Consider the following 20358-nt stretch of genomic DNA (forward strand, 5'->3'; position numbering starts at 1 on the left):
GTGAGGGAAATCAAATCAGAAGAAAGTTCTACATTTGCTCTGATATTGTCTAGAAGATTGTGCTGGAATGTCTCAGGTTTTAACGTGGTACCCATTGTACACCAGGCAAATGAAAATGCTATGAAAACAGACTTTTAGAGTCTGAAGTAAGACAAGATGCAGTGTGCTTATGGAGTGATACAGACTACATTAAAAAAAAAAAAAACAAAACAATGTTCTATGCTACTACAGAAATAGAATCCTTAGCTGCTGGAAAAAATTAAGAACTGTGCTGTTGAAAGGATTGCGCTTGCTGTTTGACTACTGCTTGTCTACCTTCCTATATCAAGGTGAGGAATACAGTCACGTCTGGATTTTATATTCTGATACATGTAAATAAATGACTTTCACTGTGTAAATTCTTTGTTTTCTGATTGGAAAGTGTGCTTTACTGAAATGCATTGTTTTAATATTGTCAGTTAAGACCAAATAATTCCTAAAACAAATAACTCTCTTATAGCAGAAGTAAGACAGATTTAGGATTTAATAAGTTTGCTATTTTCTTTAACAAGTCAAGTATCTGGTCTTTATTTTTCATTACCTCGCACTTGTTGAGCAACCCGGTTTCTTGCAGCCTTGACCAGATGCTTTGGATCCTTCCAGCATGTTCAGGGTGATTAGCATAGTTGCCACACATACACTGGTGCTTCAGCATCAGACTGTCATACACAACACCTTCAGCACAAAGACAGCACAGTAAGAAACAGCCAGTGAAACAAATGCAAGTTATACTGTTCTGTGTCATGCATACTATAGAACAACTGGATTTTATTTGACAAGATGAGCAAGATGAAGATTTGACAATTAGAGAAAGATGAAAATTCTGGATCTTAATTCCCCTTTCCTCTGGGAAACTCTGAATCTTGACTTACGAGGCACATCTAGTGATACTGATAAGGCAAAAATTAATTCTCAAGATATTATACTAATAAATACAATTTACTGTAAAGAACAAAGGAAATTGGGTGGTGTCTTGTTAAAGCTTTTATGACTCGGAAAAATTCAGTCCTATTACTGAATCTCTTGTTTTCTCTAACACATAATATCAGTGAAGGCTGTTAACCTATATACAACAAGAAAAGGTTATATATTTATACCAGTGTAAGGAAAATGATTCAGAAAAACCTTTTAAAATTAATTTTGAAATGGCAATACCACTCTGTATTATACTGCTTAATTAATACTATACTAATTCCAGATCTCAAAGCATATCAGATGAAAGCTTCAGAGAGTTGCAGCAGTGGTAGCCAGAATCCTTTCATCAAAAAGAAAAGTTCCTCCCACTACTCAGTTAGGACCAAATCCTGTTGTTGGACTGAAATGCAAGGTTCCTTTTGAATTTTCTATGCTCATTTATTCAAGGACAAGAACAACTTTATACGGAACAGCTATCGATATCACATTGCTCTGTAGCTGTGTATTGGGAGAAAAGGAGAAACTTTAGAGTAGGCTCAAGATAAACTAAATTTTCAAGGCTTTCAAACCAAGTTTGAAAAACTGAAAAAATATTTTATTTATTTACTTGTTTGCATTTCCACAGAAATGTCTGAAACAAAAAATATTTTCCTTAGCAATGTGAATAATTTTCATTTGGGAAACATTTGGATTTTTCTTCCCCTTACAATTGAAAAAGACTCAAATTAACAGTTTCTCCAAGCTGCAAAACTTGGCATTCAAAACTTATCTCTTATGTGCCACCACTACTGGTGATGCCAACACAGTTCTGGGAAAATTGTGTTAGCCTGCTACTGAAAAGTCAACCAGTGAAGAAAATACAAAATTAAAGTCCAGATTCAACAACATGCTCAATACTGCCCTTATTTAGCAACTTCTTGAATGGATATTGAACTTTAAGAAAGTGTTTAAAAACTATACCAAATAAGAGTCTGTATACATTGTGGACAATGCAAAATTAAGGTTCTGAGATAATTCAGTGTGAAGCCAGCCAGAAATTATGCTGCTCTAGAAATATTTATGCTGCCATATTTCTTAGCTCATGTACTTTAGAACTGATCCTTTGGGACCTTGCTATTTAAGCCAAAATAATAATACAACAATTATGTTTAGCGTAAGGAAAATGCAAACACAATACCTATGTGCAGCATGACTAAGTTTATGCTAAATTATTATTTAACAAACAAAATAGTTCATTAGCAATAATTTCTTGTATTTACTTTCTTGGTTTGTTTTCTTCTAAAGAAAAAAAAAAAAGTGAGAATCTGGAGCTAATAAACTAATGCAGCTTAAAATCTCTGCTGTCATTGTCAAAGCAGTTAATGATTTCCTTTCTCTGCAGTTATTTGCACTGTAGTGTCTGTAAGCTTTGCTGCTCTTTCATCAGGTCTTAGTAAGAATGCACACAGGAATGCATGCAAATAACTGCATGCTCACATACCTTGCTTTCCTTTTCTTGGCACCCAAAGATTTAGTTTTTACAGTCTGTTGCATACCCAGATTGTACAGCTTGCCAGTGGTTATTATACCATTAGATAGAAAACTTTTCTTCCCATCCCCTTGCCTAACAGAGAAGGTGTTTAGATGCTAAATGTACATGCATTAATAAGGACTTTCAGAAGCTCTTAGGCAGAGTAGGCAGTTATATCCGATGGATTTGAATAGAAACACTTGTTAACAAAATCAGCTGAAAGTTGAAAGTATCTCCTGCCTGCCACTCTCAATGTTTTACTGTAATTATCAATGCTACCTGCAGGCTTAGGTTTGCATAGTCCAAACTGTAGTTAAAAGAAAAAAAAATATATATATTTTACTATGTTATTATTATCCAGAGTCAAGAAGTTATGCAATAATGACACTTTTTGATTACCTGTATCAGAGTTGCAACTAAACAGTGGTTTTGATGTGAAATGATGAAACTGTATTCAGGATGCCTCTGGTTGACATAGATACAGACATGCCTTTCTTGGTGCACTAGTATTTTTCCCAAAATAGTTTTTAACTAAAGATGTCATTTTATTGAATGCAAATTATTTTTTCCTAATCAAAAATCAGTTTAATCAAGTCAGGTCAGTATTGCATGACAGAAACATCTGCTCTAAACTTTTAAATACTAAGTTATTCACACCACTGAGTGTAAAATTTATTTCTAGCAGGATTAATTGACTTAAGAAAAGACTGAAATATATGTTTTCATTTATTCAAACATCTAAATTGGTTTAGGATGTGCAAGTAATTCAGATGTGTGGCTGCTGGTCATACAGCACATGTGCTTGGTACAATACCACAATGCAGCAGTAGAGCTCAATGCTAAAAATAGCCTGTAGGATTTCCCTAACAGGATTCAGCCAATAATCTCCCCACCCCCACACAGAGAGGGAGACAACTGTTTTCAATTGCAGACTGCTGTGAAATATTAATAAAAGATGGTTATTCTGTCTCTCCAGAACAAATGCCTACAGCCAGATTCTGCTCTCAGATTCCTTGTGTAAATCTGAGCAGCTCCACTGAGACTGGTGGATTTATTCTGGATTTACACCAATATTACTGAGGTCAGAATGTGGCCCTGGTGGCAGACTGGAATGGTGGTACCACTGAACTGTATAATGATAGAGAACACAAGACAAAAAAACCTGAATTTGCATTGTCAGAAAAAAAACAAGGTCTTCCTGGTGGGGACTCCCTAACACTTATTCTTTTCAAAATATTTTATGTGAGTCAGTTTCCTTTAATAATATTTTAAACAGAGGGGAAAGCAAGACACCTAAAATAATGTTGGCTAACAGCATGCTTTGAAGAAGGTGAAATGCCCTGGATAATAACAGTATCAATAAGAAAACCCAAAGGAACAATACCTAGTAAATTATTCAGAAGAAAAAATCTGAAAAAAATAATGTCAAATACTCTGTAAATAATCTAAATGAACATCAAGAAGACTTTAGACTTTTTTCCATCCTTAACTCATTATCTTGTGAATACACTGTGTATATATTGCATAGCTTTGTCACAACCATCACCAATCTGTTTTCCTTTAGATATTTGGCTAAGACCACTTTCTCTCATGACTCACAAAAATATAGGTTCATTTTGATACCCGTGTAATTCTGCTGCAACAGTTTTCCTTCTACCTTTTTTCTCTTCCAAGAACATACTGTCTTTAAATAGGGAAAAAAAAAAACGACCAAAACCCAAACAAAATGGTTAAGAAATTATTCAATGCAGGGAGATGTTTTTACACTAATTTCTAAAGTCTGAATTAGACCTCACTTCATGTTGTTTTTGAATTTTCTCCCTTTCCAACCACCCATTCCTTCCTTCTCTGCTTTTGAAAATAGTAGTGTTTCAACTGCTGTGAACAATGGCTGGTTGCATCTTGTGCTCTCTTAGCAGAGCAAATCACAGAACCAGGGGACATTTCAGGTTCCAGGAACATCCAGGGGTCTGAAGCCCAACCCTCTGCTCAGGGCTGGTCAGCACTGTGATCACGGCTGGTTGCTCAGTACTTTCATTCCAAAGGATTATGGAAAGGCTGTATAAAAATAGATTAAAACTGGGTTCAGGTCTCTTTCTTTCCACTGACCAATGAATAAATGCTAGGGCACCATCCAGACCCAGTAAATACTATACACAAATAAAACCATTCTATACCATATCATACCATGCTGGGTTTGAGTGAGTTGTGGGGTTTTTTTGGGGGGAAGGGGTGTCTTGCATGGCAGATCAAGGTGCTGTGCCCGAAGAAGGCCAGGATCATGTGGGAAAAGGTAGCCCCCGCTGTTGTAGCTCAGTGCTGGGAGGATTGCAGCATGTGGGGGTGTTCCACGCCGGAGCAGCTCGGGAAGGGCTGCAGCCGTGGGAGAGAATCCAGTTGGAGAACGTTAGTGACCCATGCTGGAGTAGTGTAGGGAAACGCTGTGGCCTGTGGGAGGGACTCATACCGGAGAAAGTTTGTGGAGGACTGTCTCTTGTGAGAGGGGGATCATGTTGGAGCAGGGGGAGAAGTTCCAGAAGATCCCCCCACCGAAGATAAGGGAAGTGGCAGCGCTGACTGCACCCCCCATTCCCTGCCCCTGCGCCCCTGGGGAAGGAGGTAGAGATATCGGGAGCAGAGCTGAGCCCGGGAAGAAGGGAGGGGTGGGGGTAAGGTGTTCTCAAGATGTGACAATACTTCTCACTGTCCTACTCTGTTAGGTGTTGTTGTTAGTGTCTGTAATAAATCTATTTTCTCTTTTTCTTCCCCTAATGAGTCTGCCTTTTGCCCCGGACCATAATGGGTGATTTGCCCCTCCTGATCCTATCTTGAATCCCAAGCCTTACTTATTTGTCACTTCTCATCACTGGGAGGGAAGGGAGGAGTGAGTGGCTGTGTGGTGCTCAGTTGCCCTCTGAGCTCAAACCACGACACATGCCATAGCATAGCATAGCATAGCATAGCATAGCATAGCATAGCATCCCATGCCATACCATACCATACCATACCATACCATACCATACCATACCATACCATACCATACCATACCATACCATACCATACCATACCATACCATACCATACCATACCATACCATACCACACCACACCACACCACACCATACCATGTATTAATAATACACATATAAGTCTAGTTATTCACAGAAGCTGTATTAGAACTCTTGACGTTGCAAAGTCTGTTCGTTGTCATTCCAAAGGTATTAATTTCATAATATGGAAAATTGCTTTATTTTCAATGCATTCAGAAACTGCAGTGATAAAGATTATATACATAAGTCTATAAGCCTAGAGGCATGTCAGGGAAAGGGATTTCTTCAAGCACAAAGGAAAAGCTTAATTGTGAATGAAGAGGTATGTGCTCTGTCAGACTTGCAAACTGGTCAATCAGCCAGGGGGTACTGGCTGTTAGCATAGATACAGCTTGGAGGCAGCTACAGCACTGCACTGTGTCTTCAGCCAGTACTTAGAGGATATAAAAGAGGTGTAGGTACAGAGCAGAAGTGGAGAACCAGAAGCATAAAGTTGTAGAGAAAGTGGAAATAGGATTTTTTTTCTTTAATGAGTAGAGATTATTATCTTGAAAGAGTGGTAGAAGGGGGGGGGGGATGGGAACAAAGACTCAACAAAAGAAGAAACAAGGATTCAAGAAAAAGGTGTTTTGGATTTGAAAAAAATGAGTTCAGTGATGGACTGAGAATCTCAGTTGGAATAAGATGCATATTTTCTCTCTTTCCTTCTCTCTTTCCACTGCTGTTGTTCATGTAGCAATGCCTTACTAAAGGGGTAAGGTTAAACTGCCCAATCTTAATATACCTGCCTATGCACCATTTGCACCATATTGCAAAAAAACCCACACATTGCAGAACCCATCAGGCTTCCTTGAGTCACATCTTGAGCCCTTTAAGCCTGGTGTGTCCTATTTCCTGACAGCATCTCCATTCAGTGTTTGTTCTACATCATTTCATTCCTTCTCTTACTCTTCCATCTCAACTTCATAATTTCTTTCTTGATCAGTTCCACTGATACCACAAGTCCCCAGGTATATGTTACCCCCTTGACCTTTGTCCCCTTTCTGGGGACTTATAAAGGGAAGTGTCAGTAAACCTTAGTAATCAGATGGAAACAGCAGCCTTTACATTTGTAACTCCAACTTTTCCAGTGGAACTGCAGATTTTTGAACAGGACATTGAAGCCTACACACAATAAGCTCACTTTTGGTGTGCTCTGTGAATCTTTTAGAATGAGTTCACAATGTTTCGGGACTTTATGAACCACAAATAAAAAACAGTTGCCTGTTTTAATAATCCTGTCTATACACAGCTGGTCTTTTAGCAGAAAATCATGGAAAGTGAATTAGCATGTTTTTTTTCTGTACAATCCAAATGTTTGTTACCCAACAAGTGGAATTCCTAAATTTGTAGTGAATTTAAAAAAGAAGAAATTATGTCTTTCATTTTTGAATGTCATCTTGTGTCCATTTACCCACTTTCTTGCAGTTCTCTAAGGACATCTGTTTTTCTTTTGCAGTTTTTTTCTTTAAAAAAAATATATTTTTGCTTTCCAAATTCACATTCTCATTGGAACAATTGGAGTGCATGCTGTCTCACGGAGTCACACAAAGTGCACATTAAGGACTCTATCCTATATCTATCTGTGGTCACAGCCTGTAAGCTTTTAGGACATGGCAAGTCCTGCCAACTGATGTGAAGGAATTAATACTTCTGGCAGAAACCTGAATACACAGTATCTTCAAGTATTAATTTTCCCTTTCTTGTACATAGAGTAAGTGAATCTTCACCTCTAACCATGCTGTAATGTTATACTGAGATTCAGGCTCTTAAAAAGATTGACCCTGTTGCAAGGTTAGGTTATACATAATAAGAAATGGGGTTTCTGTGGTCATTTTTCTTTCTTTCACTGAAGATTTCGGGGGTTCTAATCACTCTGCTTTGGACAGCCCAGGTCATACCAATAGTAGATGCTTCCTGAGTGACTGGACTGCCCAGGGCCTAACCATAAAGCCTTCCTCTTAGACTCCAAACAACTGCTGAAAGACACCAAAGTTGTAGCCAAAATCACCTTCCAGTCACAGCTACGGCTTTGCTCTTTCTCTAGGAAAAGCAACCTTGTAGCATAGACTGACTTGTCAAATGAAGACATTGAGAATTATATTGCAGCTTTCCTACTTACTGGTGGTCTTTCTTAAACTTATTGGTGGTCTCTTTACCAAACAGGCAACAAGAACGTGGAGAAAGGAACCAGAGGATAGGGAAATAAAAGAAAAAGCTATAAATGACTTAAAGGCAGCAAAAATGCACCTGTTGCTATATTGCCAGAGCCAGTCAATGATAATGATTTATGACTGTGTGAATATTAACCCAGTGATTTATCAGCTGCACTGGTTGACTTGATGCCAGTACAACGTCATAAAACTGAGAAACAGTAAGGCTAAAGCTGAATGCATTGCTACAGGAGGTATTTGAGACATTTAAATCTGTTGATCCCACATGAACAAACGCATTTGCCCTGCCTATTAAAATCAGTCTTTAGGGAATCCTACCAGTCGTGTAGACATGCTGGCTGGGCTGGTCCATGTCTGGGTGAGGTAATGTAGAATCAGTGGGGGAAGACGGGGTCCTGGACACCGCCCGATGTTTATCTAATCCCGCCATGCCAACTGTAGCCATCTGAGCCTGGTAGATTTGCAACTGGTGGACACGCCGATGTGCCAGGAAGTCCTGTTTCCAAGAAAACAGCACAGTAGAAAGAAATTTGAGATGGGATCAAGTAAGACACTGAGGGAAACATGTCAACAAATTAAGTTCATTAGGTCAGGGCTGTAATAAACAGTGTGGAAAAAAAAAAAAAGAAAAAAACAACTCCCACCTCAGACCTAGTCAATAAATCCATTCAACAGATGTTTTCACACTGACAGTGTGGGCTGCTGACTTTGCTGGAGAGTGGGCAATGGCAGGCAACCTGTCAGTTCTCCCCGACAGAGGAAAAGACAGCTACATATGCAGAAGCTTATAAAAGACAAAGGTTTTTCTAATATATTGAATACATATTATGATGTTAGAATATGCATTTTATGAGCCTATACAAATAAAAATAAAACCTTCCTACAGCACTGAAAGTGAGAGGGGATATCTTTGCTATTCAGTACTAAATTCACTGAACAACTGTGAGCCAAGTTTCTACACAGGACTCAGTTCCCAGAGTGTCCTGGAAAACAGGAACAATTTGCACATAGGTTTTCACAAATCGTTTAGAAATTCAGGAACTGTTACATAAGATCCCACTTAGAGACCATCTTTTTTTGTCATGACTGCTGCTGGCTGTAGGCAGTGCCAAACACTTCAGGAAAGGTAGGCAAGTGTGAAAAGATTGAGACAGAGCAGAAAGGAAGATTTCCTCCTCTGTTTTGTTTGTCAACAGATGGTGACTTTTGCTGATATGAAAAAGGCTGAAACCCTTCTGAAGTCAGCAGAAACCTTGTCATCCACTCACCACACAGTAGGATTGCTTTGCAAGCCCCTTTATTTCTGTTTTCCTTTTCTTTTGTGTATATAGTCTTAGAACCTCAACAGAAAGTGAATGCAATAGAGAGATTTCCAAGCCACTTTGCAATATAAATTTAGTTGAAATTCACACTTCTGTCTTAGAACTGCAGACTCTGTTTACCCTCATCTGGTCTCATACATATATGCAGGTATATATATCGTGTATATATGGGGGAGGGTTGTGGTTTTTTCTTTTGTTGCTTGTTTTGGGTTTGTTTGTTTGTTTTTTTTTGTTGTTGTTGTTTAAACCCCACAACAATTAGCTGTGCTGTATGCTGTTGCTTGGGGCAGCAGCTCAGAGGCCTGGCCTGGCCAAGGAGGGATTACTGGGTGCTTGGAGGTGAAACTGAGTTCAGGCTGCGTGGGAAGGCAGGTGGGAGTACCCGGGAGTACCACAGCCCCTCTTGTGCTGCAGAATCAATCCACAGCTCATGAGAAGTGAGAAGTCTACACTGCATGTAAAAAAAGAGGCCTTTACCAAAACAAGTGCTCATCAATAACAGCTGAAATGAGAACAAGTGCTTTAAATGGCAGCCTCAAAACCCACATTAATATCTAGGGTCACCACTTCAGTGAAAAGACATAAGGTCATGGGAAGGGTAAATCATCTGGGACCCTGTCATAAGTGACAAAGAAAGAAAATATGAGTAAGTAAGAAGAGGTTTTACAGGTGTCTTGGTTTTTGGTCATTTAACTATTTCCCTTTCTTTAAATACAGTCCCCAACTTTTCCTATCGCTTTTTAAATGTATGGTGACAGGATAGTGTTATATATTCCAGGAAATATCCTGAGATATCTGAAGAAGTCTATGTATCCCATTTCCTTATGAACATAACGTTCAGGAATTCTTTCATGAAATGCCCAAGTGCCTTGTTTTTACTTAGTTTCATTAATTATTTTAATTGTGATAAATTTTCAGAGGAGATATTTTTGGGGCTCCTAGGCATACACATCTTTTGTAACCTTTGCTAGAAGTATGTGTGATTGGAGAGAAGTGAATAATGCATGGATGCTATTGTGTTGAATATTTTCCTTATGGAGAACAGAAGTAGATAAATTCCTTTGTCAGGATTTAGCATTCACTTTCCTCAATGCTGGCTTATTGCTCAATAAAGGAGGCACAGGAGGTATTTTGCTGTCTGTAGCACGATTACTCCCTGCATCCTAGGGTTAAGTGGTAGCAGCAGCACGGTCTGCCTGATGCTAGTGTATTCACCATCTCCTGATTACTCTTCCAAAGCACCAGAGATAGCTGAGCGGTTTGGAAGAAGCCAAACTCATACCTGCAGGAGCCCTTCTTCACACAGAGCTTTACACTCATACATGAAATCAGCAGAATGGTTGTTATTTCTGCTGCTCTCCTCGACCTCATAGGTTGTAATCATTGAGTTAATTAAATAGCTGGTATCTGTGTAGTTCTTTGATCAAGCGGATTTTTGATACTATCTTTCAGTGTTCACACTAATATTTCATTGAGATCACTTTTCTGATAGTTACTAGAGTACAGAAGACAAAAGGGTTTGTTCCCTGCTGGAATGATTTTCAAGCTAGTTAGTGTGCACCAGTGTATCCTGGCAGTCTGCATTAAACAGTATTATTCAAATATATTTCTTAAGGAAATCTTGGAAATTGAGCTATCAGTGAGGGGGGATTCATGCTGTGCACAAATGTTTCTGTCTGGACTTTTCTTGGTGCCAGTAGACTCAGAGCTCTGAGCCTTTAGAGCTGCCTTGTCTGCCTTTTTTTTTATTTTCAGACCTGAACTTCACTTGTGTAATACCTGCGCAATCTTTTTCACTGAAGCTGTAAGTTTTACATTTAATCAGTATCTAAAATCCAATCTACCCAGGTCTCTGATCTCTTTTTTTTTTTTTTAATGGTGTTTTGAAGAAATAAAAATCCAAAGACTGGAACACTATAAAATGTAGATAATTTGGGAAGATGTTCCTACCTTTGGTTATAAACAGATTAGGTGTTTGTGTCTATGTCAGTAATAGAAATAACACTTTTTCAGGCATACAGACAAATCAAGGTAAAATTTTTTTAATGTTAATCAACATGTGTGAACATCACCTAAGAGCCAGCCAGCCACATATTTCAGCAATTTGTCAAAGACCAAGAAGAGAGCCTGTTCTTGCTCTCCTGTATTTTCCTGCTAAACTATGTTTTGTTTATATAATTTCTCCCCCCTCAAATGAAACCAGGCACATACCTAGAATTTGACACATGTTTATCAGCATAATCAGTCCAGGGAAGGATAAGAAATTTGTGGATGGGTGAATGGAAAGCTGCGTGACACCTGTTTTAATTTCTCAGGTCACAGAAAAATGTTTGCCTGTGAAAACCTTTTAAAATTTGTTAAGAGGGCAGTAGTTTTTCTCATAATGATTACACCGAGGCTTGCTTACATCCTCTGGTGACTTCCAGATCCTTTAACTGTAATTTTAAAAATTCTAGCCATCAGCAAAGTTTGGACTTGTTTAGGTTTTAGTCACAGTTTTAGACTAAGTTACTGATTAAGTTTCATTTTACAGACAACAGGCACTCATGAAATACATATATTTTTTCCAGCCACCTACATATTTATGCTGTGAACATTTGAGATACTCTGTGTCACACAGACAAGTGGATTAATGCAATGAGTAATGTGCATAATCAACACACTTATCTGGCTCCCCAAATGCCCACCTGGCCTCTGGAAGGGATTAAAACAAGATGATGAATTCATCTTCAGGTTTTATGTGCTAGAGCACTGCAAACACATGTTCATCTCTCCAGCAATATGACAAAAGCAGTATTTGCACATCTGCAGGGTTAGTGATTTGTGTGAATATATTTGGAGCATTTCTTAGGTAACCTGAGCCCTGCCTGCCCAGCATGGAGCCTGCTAGTTCCAGGTGCCTGAGATTAGTTCATTAGTAGAGGCAGGCAATTAGGGCCTCTGCCAAGGGGAGTGGAGGGCCATTCATCGTCTTCCTCAAAAACCAGCTCAGGCCCTCAGTAATTATTTTGAGGAGGATTTTTAGAATTGGTATCTAAAGAGAAGATGACCCTTTCAGAGGCATGAGAGGTAAATATTTATTATTTTCTTAGTATTACTGTAAGGTTTGTTGTTTAGGAAGAGCTGGAATTAATTTAGGTTCTGAGGATTTTAATAAGAACTATTTCCTTATTTCTACTGGCTGTGAGAATTGGTGATCCACAAGTGTGTTCAGTTGGATTGTTAGATGATCTGTGTTGGCTGATAGAGCATAGGTGAGTTGTCCTTCAAGCTGCTATGTTTTGTGCAGAGAAAAAAATATCTGGGGTCCACCCATAAAAAGTTTTCTTGTTTCTCAACAGTCTGCTTTTTACTTTAGTTTGATATGTCTATATTTAGTTTAATCACAGCTAAATAAATCCTAAAATGTATATGTCTGTACCATAATCCGAAGCGTGTATGGGCATCTGCACACTTCTTGTCAGGGTTTATACTTTAGCTTTTTTTCCCTGTGGTAGAAAACTTTTTTCTCCCAATATATTAAAAATTTGCTATTCCTAATAGTGAGATTATTTCTTATAGTCTGTCATATATTTGTGGCCAGGTTTATAGCCGTCTGTTGTTGTGCCTATACTGCATTCTGCTAAACTATGAAATGTGTGCTAATGTCTATTAGCTATTAAAAATCATTCATGTATCACCCATCCTACCCCAAAGACCTTCAGTACTACTAACCTTACAAGGTTTGTCTCCTCAAAGCATTTTTTGGTGGTCTGTTCACTAGTTATTTTTTTCCTATAATTTCTACATTGCTTTCTGAAAATTACCCAAAGGACCAATTATTACTGAGGAGGAACAATACATCATCCAAAGTCTGGTTCAGTCAGAAATCCTAGGCACCCAGAAGCTTCTCATACAGTTCAGTTGTAGCTAGTTAACAGTGATTCAGAAATCATGGGCTTCACGGAAAATATTAATAGGATTGACCTTAGTTATCCCCAGAAGTGACAGAAAAAAAAGCAGAGAGCAATAAATTCCTAAACAAAGAATACTGGGACAAAAAGAGCTGTAGGTAAGCAGAAGCTGTAGCACTTTTGACTCAGGATTTTTTGTGAACTTCTTCAGACAAAACCATAATTAGTTGCCCTCAAGAACTGAGCAAAAATAAGTCATGAGATCTTCTGAAAATACTTGTGTGAACAAACGCGAAAGTGCAGGAATGGCTTATCTCTGTCAATCTATACAACCTAAAATAGAATTTAGTTTGAGATATCCCTGAAAATGAATATGTTGAGTCGTCTTTTAAACTGCTCTGTCACTTGAAGAAAACATGTGCCCGAGAAACCCTACCAATACTATTTTTGACAAAACCACATGTAAAGCCACAAACTTCCATGGTCATCACTTTCAAAAAATTCATTATCACCATCTGAAATATAGTCAGCCACAAATTCAGAATCAGCATTTTTATGAAAAGTAAATAAACAGCAAGTGTGGGTGCAGACACATAGATTGAATAGGTAGAAATGGGTTTAGAGCAAGCAAAGGCATAGACAGGAAGAAACAGAGTAGCTAGCCTTGAGGCATCTGGGTATATTAGGTCGCATATTATCAGGATGTTTATAGAATTTTATCAACTAATATAGAATATTATCAACTGAATGTTGGGTGAAGATACAGAACAGTGGGAGGAAATCCAGACCCCAGAAATGCCCAGAGTCCTAGGCAGAGAAAACTTGACTTGGGCAGCAACCTGCTGCACACAACAAAACAACCCTGTGCCCCTTGCCTTCTGAAGGACTGTGGAAAGGCTTATTCCAGCTGCTGCCAAAGTAGAGCTTGTTACTTGGGCTGGCCCTGCTTCAGTGACTGCCCAGAGCATGGTCAGCACCATCAAACAGCTTTGTTTCCCCCCGCTCTGTTCCTGGAGCATCAAAGCTGCTGCTGCAGAAGCCCCTGCCTCTCTCCTGCCACCCTTCCCTTCTAGGGCAGGAGCACCTTTGGGATGGCAAACAAAGTTATTAAAAAGACAACGTTTTTGTTTAGTGGGCCAGGAAATAGGGGAAGAGCAAAGACTATTAATGGGGTGAAAAGAGACTGCTCCTTCATCAAGTCCTGTAGGAGAGGGCATGTTCTGTGCCTTGGATTGAATCACCAAATGTGCAGGCTGGGGCTGGGGTCACACCCCCTGCCTCTGGTTTTAAGACACAACAGCAGGGTCAGGACCCTACCTTTTACCCCTACTTGTTGCACAGGGACGTGAATGGATTGCTGACCTGCCGTTTCAAAGGGAGAGATGGTAAAAGTTACGTCCCTTGGATGAAGAGTTTCCAAAAACATGAGCCATCCTGTGGTCCAGTATAGGCGAGGAATCAAGATGGCCGCAAGGGTTGAGAAGTTTTCAGCTATCTTTGTAAAGAAATATGAGCCAGGCAGTCATTAAGTTGAAGCCTGGTCTGATTAAGAAGAAATGAGTGATGGGAAATGGTGTCTGGGAGTGACAACAGGGATGACCCTAAAGACAGAGCACTTTCTACTGGAGTGAAATTCCAAGAGTTCAGCTGAGCTGCTGGTTTCGCTCCCTGCTCCTGAGACCTGCCTTCTCCGCTCCTGACATTGGCAGGTACTCGACTTCTGTCACTTCTGCTAAAGTGCTGACTCCGTGGTGTGCGCAGCACGCATCCAAAGAAAATGCAGCACCTTTTCAAAAGCTTGCACTCCCAGCTGAAACTTTTCTTCACTTTCTGACTCTCCTGGAGATTTAATCTAAATATATAAATAACTAGGGGTTACAAGGGAGGGGAGAAAGGGACCATCTGGACGTCTTGTTCATTGTTGTGGTTGTTTTTGGTTTTCTGATTTTTTTTTTTTTTTTTTTTTTTTTTTTAAGAAAATCTCTTTAGAGTATTCTTGTTACTTTATGATTTTTACTAGAAATACCACAAGACTTTCCTGAAGTCGTTTTGTGCTTTCCAAAACAAGAGTGTGGAGAAGTGCAGAAATGAATACCAATGGTAAAATAGAGTTGTCCACATGTCTTGCTCTAGCTTTCAGTATTAACAACTATTTGCTTCTTTTATTTTGATGTGAAAAATAAATAGGTTTTACAGTAGTATTTAATGATTACAACCATCTAATCCTAGCAGCTTTACAGTAGTCATTCAGTTAAAATGTTAGTTGGACAAAACTATTTAATGAAAAATAACCTGTCTCACCTGTTCCATTGTTCTGGGAAATATTACCCAACTCTCTTCAGCAGTACTGGCAAATCATTTTGGTGTTACTTTATGCAGGTCATTTCAACCACTTCCATTTTTCTGCTGTTCATTGAAACTATTTTTCTTAGCAGACTTGCATAGGGTTTTTTTAAATGTAGAATCGTGGGTTTGGCCTTCACACAGAGAATTAATATTCTCCAGGCTAAATTCAGCAGTGGCCCTGCTGAAGAACTCTTTTCTGCGTACTTCAACAGATTTTGCTTTAGTTTTATAGGCAACTCCGCTGAGTTCAGGAGTTATTGTAGAAATAATGGAAATTTACTTGTGTCTGACATAGAAAGAGAAAACCTTGGAAAACCCTGCTCTTCAGTATAGAGTCCATGCACACTAATACATCAGTGTCTAAGCATAAAATCATGAGGGTGTATAAAGCCCTCCCTGGATGCCTTCTCTCGCGTATGGAGGTACATGAGGTCCGAACAGGGACCATCAGTGGACCATATGGTCACCAAATATGGGTCATAACCAAGATGTTTCACTATCTCTGTTCTCTCTCTGTAGATCACCTCCATAGATCACTGTATCTAAAGCACAAGCTCCAACTGGTGTGGGTACTGCCATTGCCCGCTCCAGAGCTCTTCTGCACAAACCACCCATTTCTGCTGTCGCCTGTGTGACAACAGCTGTAACCTGATGGGTACCAGGTTCCAGTCCTCTGCTGGAGGACATCTGCCCCCCTAAAGGTTTTGGAGAGATATATTACCAAATCTCACACCTTGCTTCAGTGTGGTTAAAATATTAACAGATTTCCTTTCTCCAAAATAATTGTAGTAAGTGTTATACGGTTTCTTGAAAAAATACATATGTACACACACACACATTTGCAAATATCACAAAGTATTTAAAAAATATTTTTCTCTCTCCTGTACTTAGATCTTCATTGATTTTGGCACACAGAGAAATAGCGATATAATTTGAGACTCCACAAAATATGGGATTTGAATATATGAAGGATGCTGTGGATGGAAGAAAAGAGAAACTATCACAAAACAAATCTTTTCAGATCTGTCCTATATACCTATAAAGTATTCTGTATATTTGCAGAATGCTCTCTATATTTATAGAATAAATATATTTCAGCAACAAACAAATACAACTTGTTGCACATTTTTTTTTTTAATTTTACTTGGAATAAGATCAAATTAGTTGTAATTTGAGCAAAATTGAACTGAACACATAAAGATTACTTCTAAATATTTCTTGAAACCAGGGAGTTTCCTACTATGTGCTTCTCAGCATAGGGTTTGCTGCTTTTAAGTGGGATGACTGCCAGAACAGGCAAATTGAAAATGGTGGGGAAACCCTTAAGTTTGCTGATTTAGGAATAAATAGAGGGTTAGAAAGAAACATGGAAAATAGTATGTGCTAGCATGGTACTAACTGTATAATGCAGAATGCAAAATAAATTCTCCTATTTCTCATTCCTTTGTCAAATCTTGGCCCTCAAAATGCAAAGTACAGTTCAGAAGAGACCATAATACTTGTTATGTTTCATGGGAAGGATGAATGAATTTATTTGAACTTGCTTCGTTGCAATGTACTTCAAATATCCCTTCTAAAAAAGTAAAAAAGGGGCTAGATTGATGTCACAAGGAGGATGTGGGAGACTGGGTAGGACTAAAATGGAGAAGAGAGAGGGAGCAGTATTACAAAATTCAAACAACTGAATATCATAATCTCCAACCTTTTCCTTTCTCACCCTCTTTCCTCTTTAAGATAATGCTCTCCATTTTCTTTTTGTTTTTAAAATTTGAAAGCTATTTTGCTTGTATGTTCAACTGTCTTCCAGTCTTTTCTTACCCTTGTTCTTTTTCCAGCACAAGCTGAGTTTTCCATGTATTCCTATCTTCAGAACCCTCAGTTATAATAAGATATTATTACAATTACAGGACATGGAAACAATAAGGAAAAGTAAAAAGAATACTAGCTGGGGAGGAAAAGTGGGGGCAGTAAGAATACTTGTCCCAGTGTAGCACTTCTGGAAGGTGGTTCATTAATTTGTTCACACTACATAAGGATCTCATCACTGCATTAGCCAACATATTTTTCTCTATCTAGAAGAGATCTGTATCTGAAGTATAAAGGAGTAACTTACAAGAAAATAAGTTTGAATGCTTAAGAGACCAAAGGGCACAAAATTAGAGACCAAACTCTAGTCTATATTCCTCATCTGGGCTCTTTTACTCTTTACTATGATCCATGTCCTTCCTGAAACAAGAGAAAACATAACAATCTTAGGTATATTAATTAAAGTTTTCAAAACTGCCGAAATATAGGACAAAAATAACTTTCTACTTTAGAAAATGGCTATTTTTTTCAGAGGATGGCTGCTTCATACTCAGAATCACTATGTTTTTTGTTTTTTTTTTTTTAAAGGCCAGCTGAGGTAGTGGTGTCTCAATTTGTATACCGGGGAAGTAAGTCCCTTAAAGCATCTGAGTGTCACCTAATGGTACCCAGGGAGGGCATCCACATGCTGGAGGTTTTCAGAGTTGGTGGCTGAGCAGGAAGACCACAAGCAGTCAGGAAGGGTCAGATGAGCCAGCTGGGAAGCACAAATCCGGCATCCGAAGAGCTGTGCGGGTACAGCCAGAGAGCAGAGAGCTTCCAGTAATTCTCAAAAGAAAGGACCTGACAGTCATCAGAGAAGGTTATCTCCTCCAAAAATAAGTTATAATGTATAACATATTGTAGCTCTATTCTGGGGCTAGACTGGATTATTTACATAGATCTAAGTCTAGATAGAGTAGAGGGGAACCAAGAAATTTATTCTGGGTTTTCACTGGGATATCGGAGAGGAGGGTTTGGCACTTCAGTAGCTGCTTCTTAAAGCAATGCCCACAAAGAAGAGAGACTTTCTTCTTGCAGCCACACAACCCTTGGAAAAGATATATACTGGAAAATATTGCACCAAATCAACAGCCACAACTTTAACTACATCTAGTGAAACCTGGGAGGAGGGAGAGGGGGGAATCCTGGGAACGAGTAAAGCAAAATGTTAAATCTAATTGTTGCATTTAGTTGGCCTTGTCTTGTGACAAGTTTGTTATTATGCAGATTTCCTACCTGCCACCTTCCATGGGAGGATTTTACAAAGTGAAGTTATGCAGGCAATTCCCCTTGCTTCTTACCTCTTTATTCCTAATTATGTTGGCCCTGCATTCACTCAAGATAACATTATAGCTGTCCCCAAATGCTCTAGATTTGGGGCCTGTAACAAATGAAATCTTTTAGTGTTTGGAATTTTTTTTTTTTTTCCTGTGTTGTAGAAGTGTAGCTACTAACATGCTGAAAACAAGGCTGTGCTTGGTTATTGTCTGACAATGGGTTATTAGTTTTTAAGTCTTTTCATGCACATAATTTCTTAGATGTCCCTTTTGTCTTCAAATAGATATATAATGTAATGTCACACAGGACAGTCTGGGGTTTGGCTTTTTTTTTTTTTTTTAATATGTATGTACATTTACATATACTATTGCACTTTTTTTGTTGTTGTTTTGCTAGGAGTGTTGTCTTTCTTCCTCTGTAATAACTTTTATGTATATGATGCATATATATTCCTTGCACGATGCCATCCTATTGAAGGCTATCCTGAAAATAATCTGTAATTCAGCTGTTACATAGAGAGTATTGTTGTGTGGACAAACTGAGGTGTAGAAATTTTGAATCCAAAGTGAACAGGGATTAGAAATCCTAAGTCCTTCCTTTAAGGACTTAGTAAATGCATCAGTAATAATTGCATTGCATCAATAATGTTCTCCACTTCTGGCTGCTTTACTTATGAAATAATGAAGCACTGTGACTTTCAATGTTTCTTATTACAACAGAGTAGTAGAGGTACAGTCAGAAGTTGTTTTGATTTTTATGGATTTGGAAAATAGTAGGAGAAAGAAGTCAGAGAAATGGACACTATAAAATATCACAGCTTTTAGGCACTGCACAGACAAATTAAAGCATCTCCACTCTGTAGCTTTAAGCTGGATGCAAAAGGGCTCTGGACAGTCTGGCTGAATAGAGGATGGCTGATCATCCTTATGACCCACACAAAGCTGTTGCGGTGAAGTGACCCCAGAGACTTCTCAGCTGTTGTGTCCTTAGGGGTCATTATTGTTGTCAGTCTTGTTGGGAATATCCAGTCTCTTGTCTTTCCAGCCTCTGGAAGGATTAAACCTACTCAGAGAAACCAGGAGGAAAGGTGGTCCCATAGCATGGCATGTAGTGTGCACGTGGTGCCACAGCCAACCCTCGGGGCCACCGTGAGTCCCAAGAGCTGTGCCGATGGCTCTCCAAGCAAAGCAGTGCCGAAGGACTCCCAATAGCTGGCACCCCGTATTGATGCCACCACCATTGGGGGTGGCCTGCAAACCCTGCTGGCCACAGGGGACTTTTTGAAAAAGAATAGATGTTGTCAAATGTATCTCAGACCCTTGGCAGAGCTGCGGAGGTGAGCTGGAAGGTTAGGGCTGGGTTCAAAGCATTGGGTCCTGCCAGCCCAGCAAAGTGCGTTCCTGTCAGAACTGAGCCAGAACATGTTTGAAGGTTTCTTCCCAGGAACCAGAAGGGGTTAAACCCAATCTGATTGAAGTATCGACAGATATGCTAAAATATGGCAGAATTAGCCCTGAGCCTGACCAGAGAGCTAACACTATCCACAGGTCCCACTGCAGGCAATGAGTTTCTCGGCTCCTTCACTTTCTCCTTTTCCAAATCTTCCTCTGACTATGGGTATTGGGGTTTCTCTTTGCTACTTTCAGTAGACAAACCTAATTAAAGCAATTAAACACATAATAGTGACATTCAGAAAGGGGAAAAATATGTGAGATTGTCGTTGAGCTTCTGACTTTTACTGACAATTTTAGAAATATCCCTGGGTTTCATCATAAAGGTTCAGATTCACACATTCAAGTGGCTCCTTGGACATTGAAATGTGTTATACACGTGGATATAGTTTAATTCAGAAGAATCTAACTGCTGCTACTTGGCCTTTTTTACTTATTTTTAGTCAGTTGGAAATAAGAAACAGGATTGTTTTTCAGTGGGGTTTTTTTGTGCAT

At 39.0% G+C, this 20358-nt stretch overlaps 1 protein-coding gene across 1 annotated transcript in view; it reads right to left on the reverse strand.

Moving 5' to 3' along the window:
* The window catches only part of HDAC9 (histone deacetylase 9), a 284673-nt gene that overhangs the window by 143603 nt on the left and 120712 nt on the right, over nt 1-20358 (reverse strand). The window contains exons 13-14 of the mRNA XM_042802206.1: nt 8044-8221; nt 581-714 (exon numbers count right to left, since the gene is read on the reverse strand). Coding sequence (XP_042658140.1) covers nt 581-714; nt 8044-8221 — 312 coding nt within the window. The remainder of the gene's footprint in view (nt 1-580; nt 715-8043; nt 8222-20358) is intronic.

The sequence above is a fragment of the Tyto alba genome, unplaced genomic scaffold (assembly GCF_018691265.1).
Source record: "Tyto alba isolate M040663 unplaced genomic scaffold, T.alba_DEE_v4.0 Super-Scaffold_38, whole genome shotgun sequence".
Lineage (NCBI taxonomy): Eukaryota > Metazoa > Chordata > Aves > Strigiformes > Tytonidae > Tyto > Tyto alba.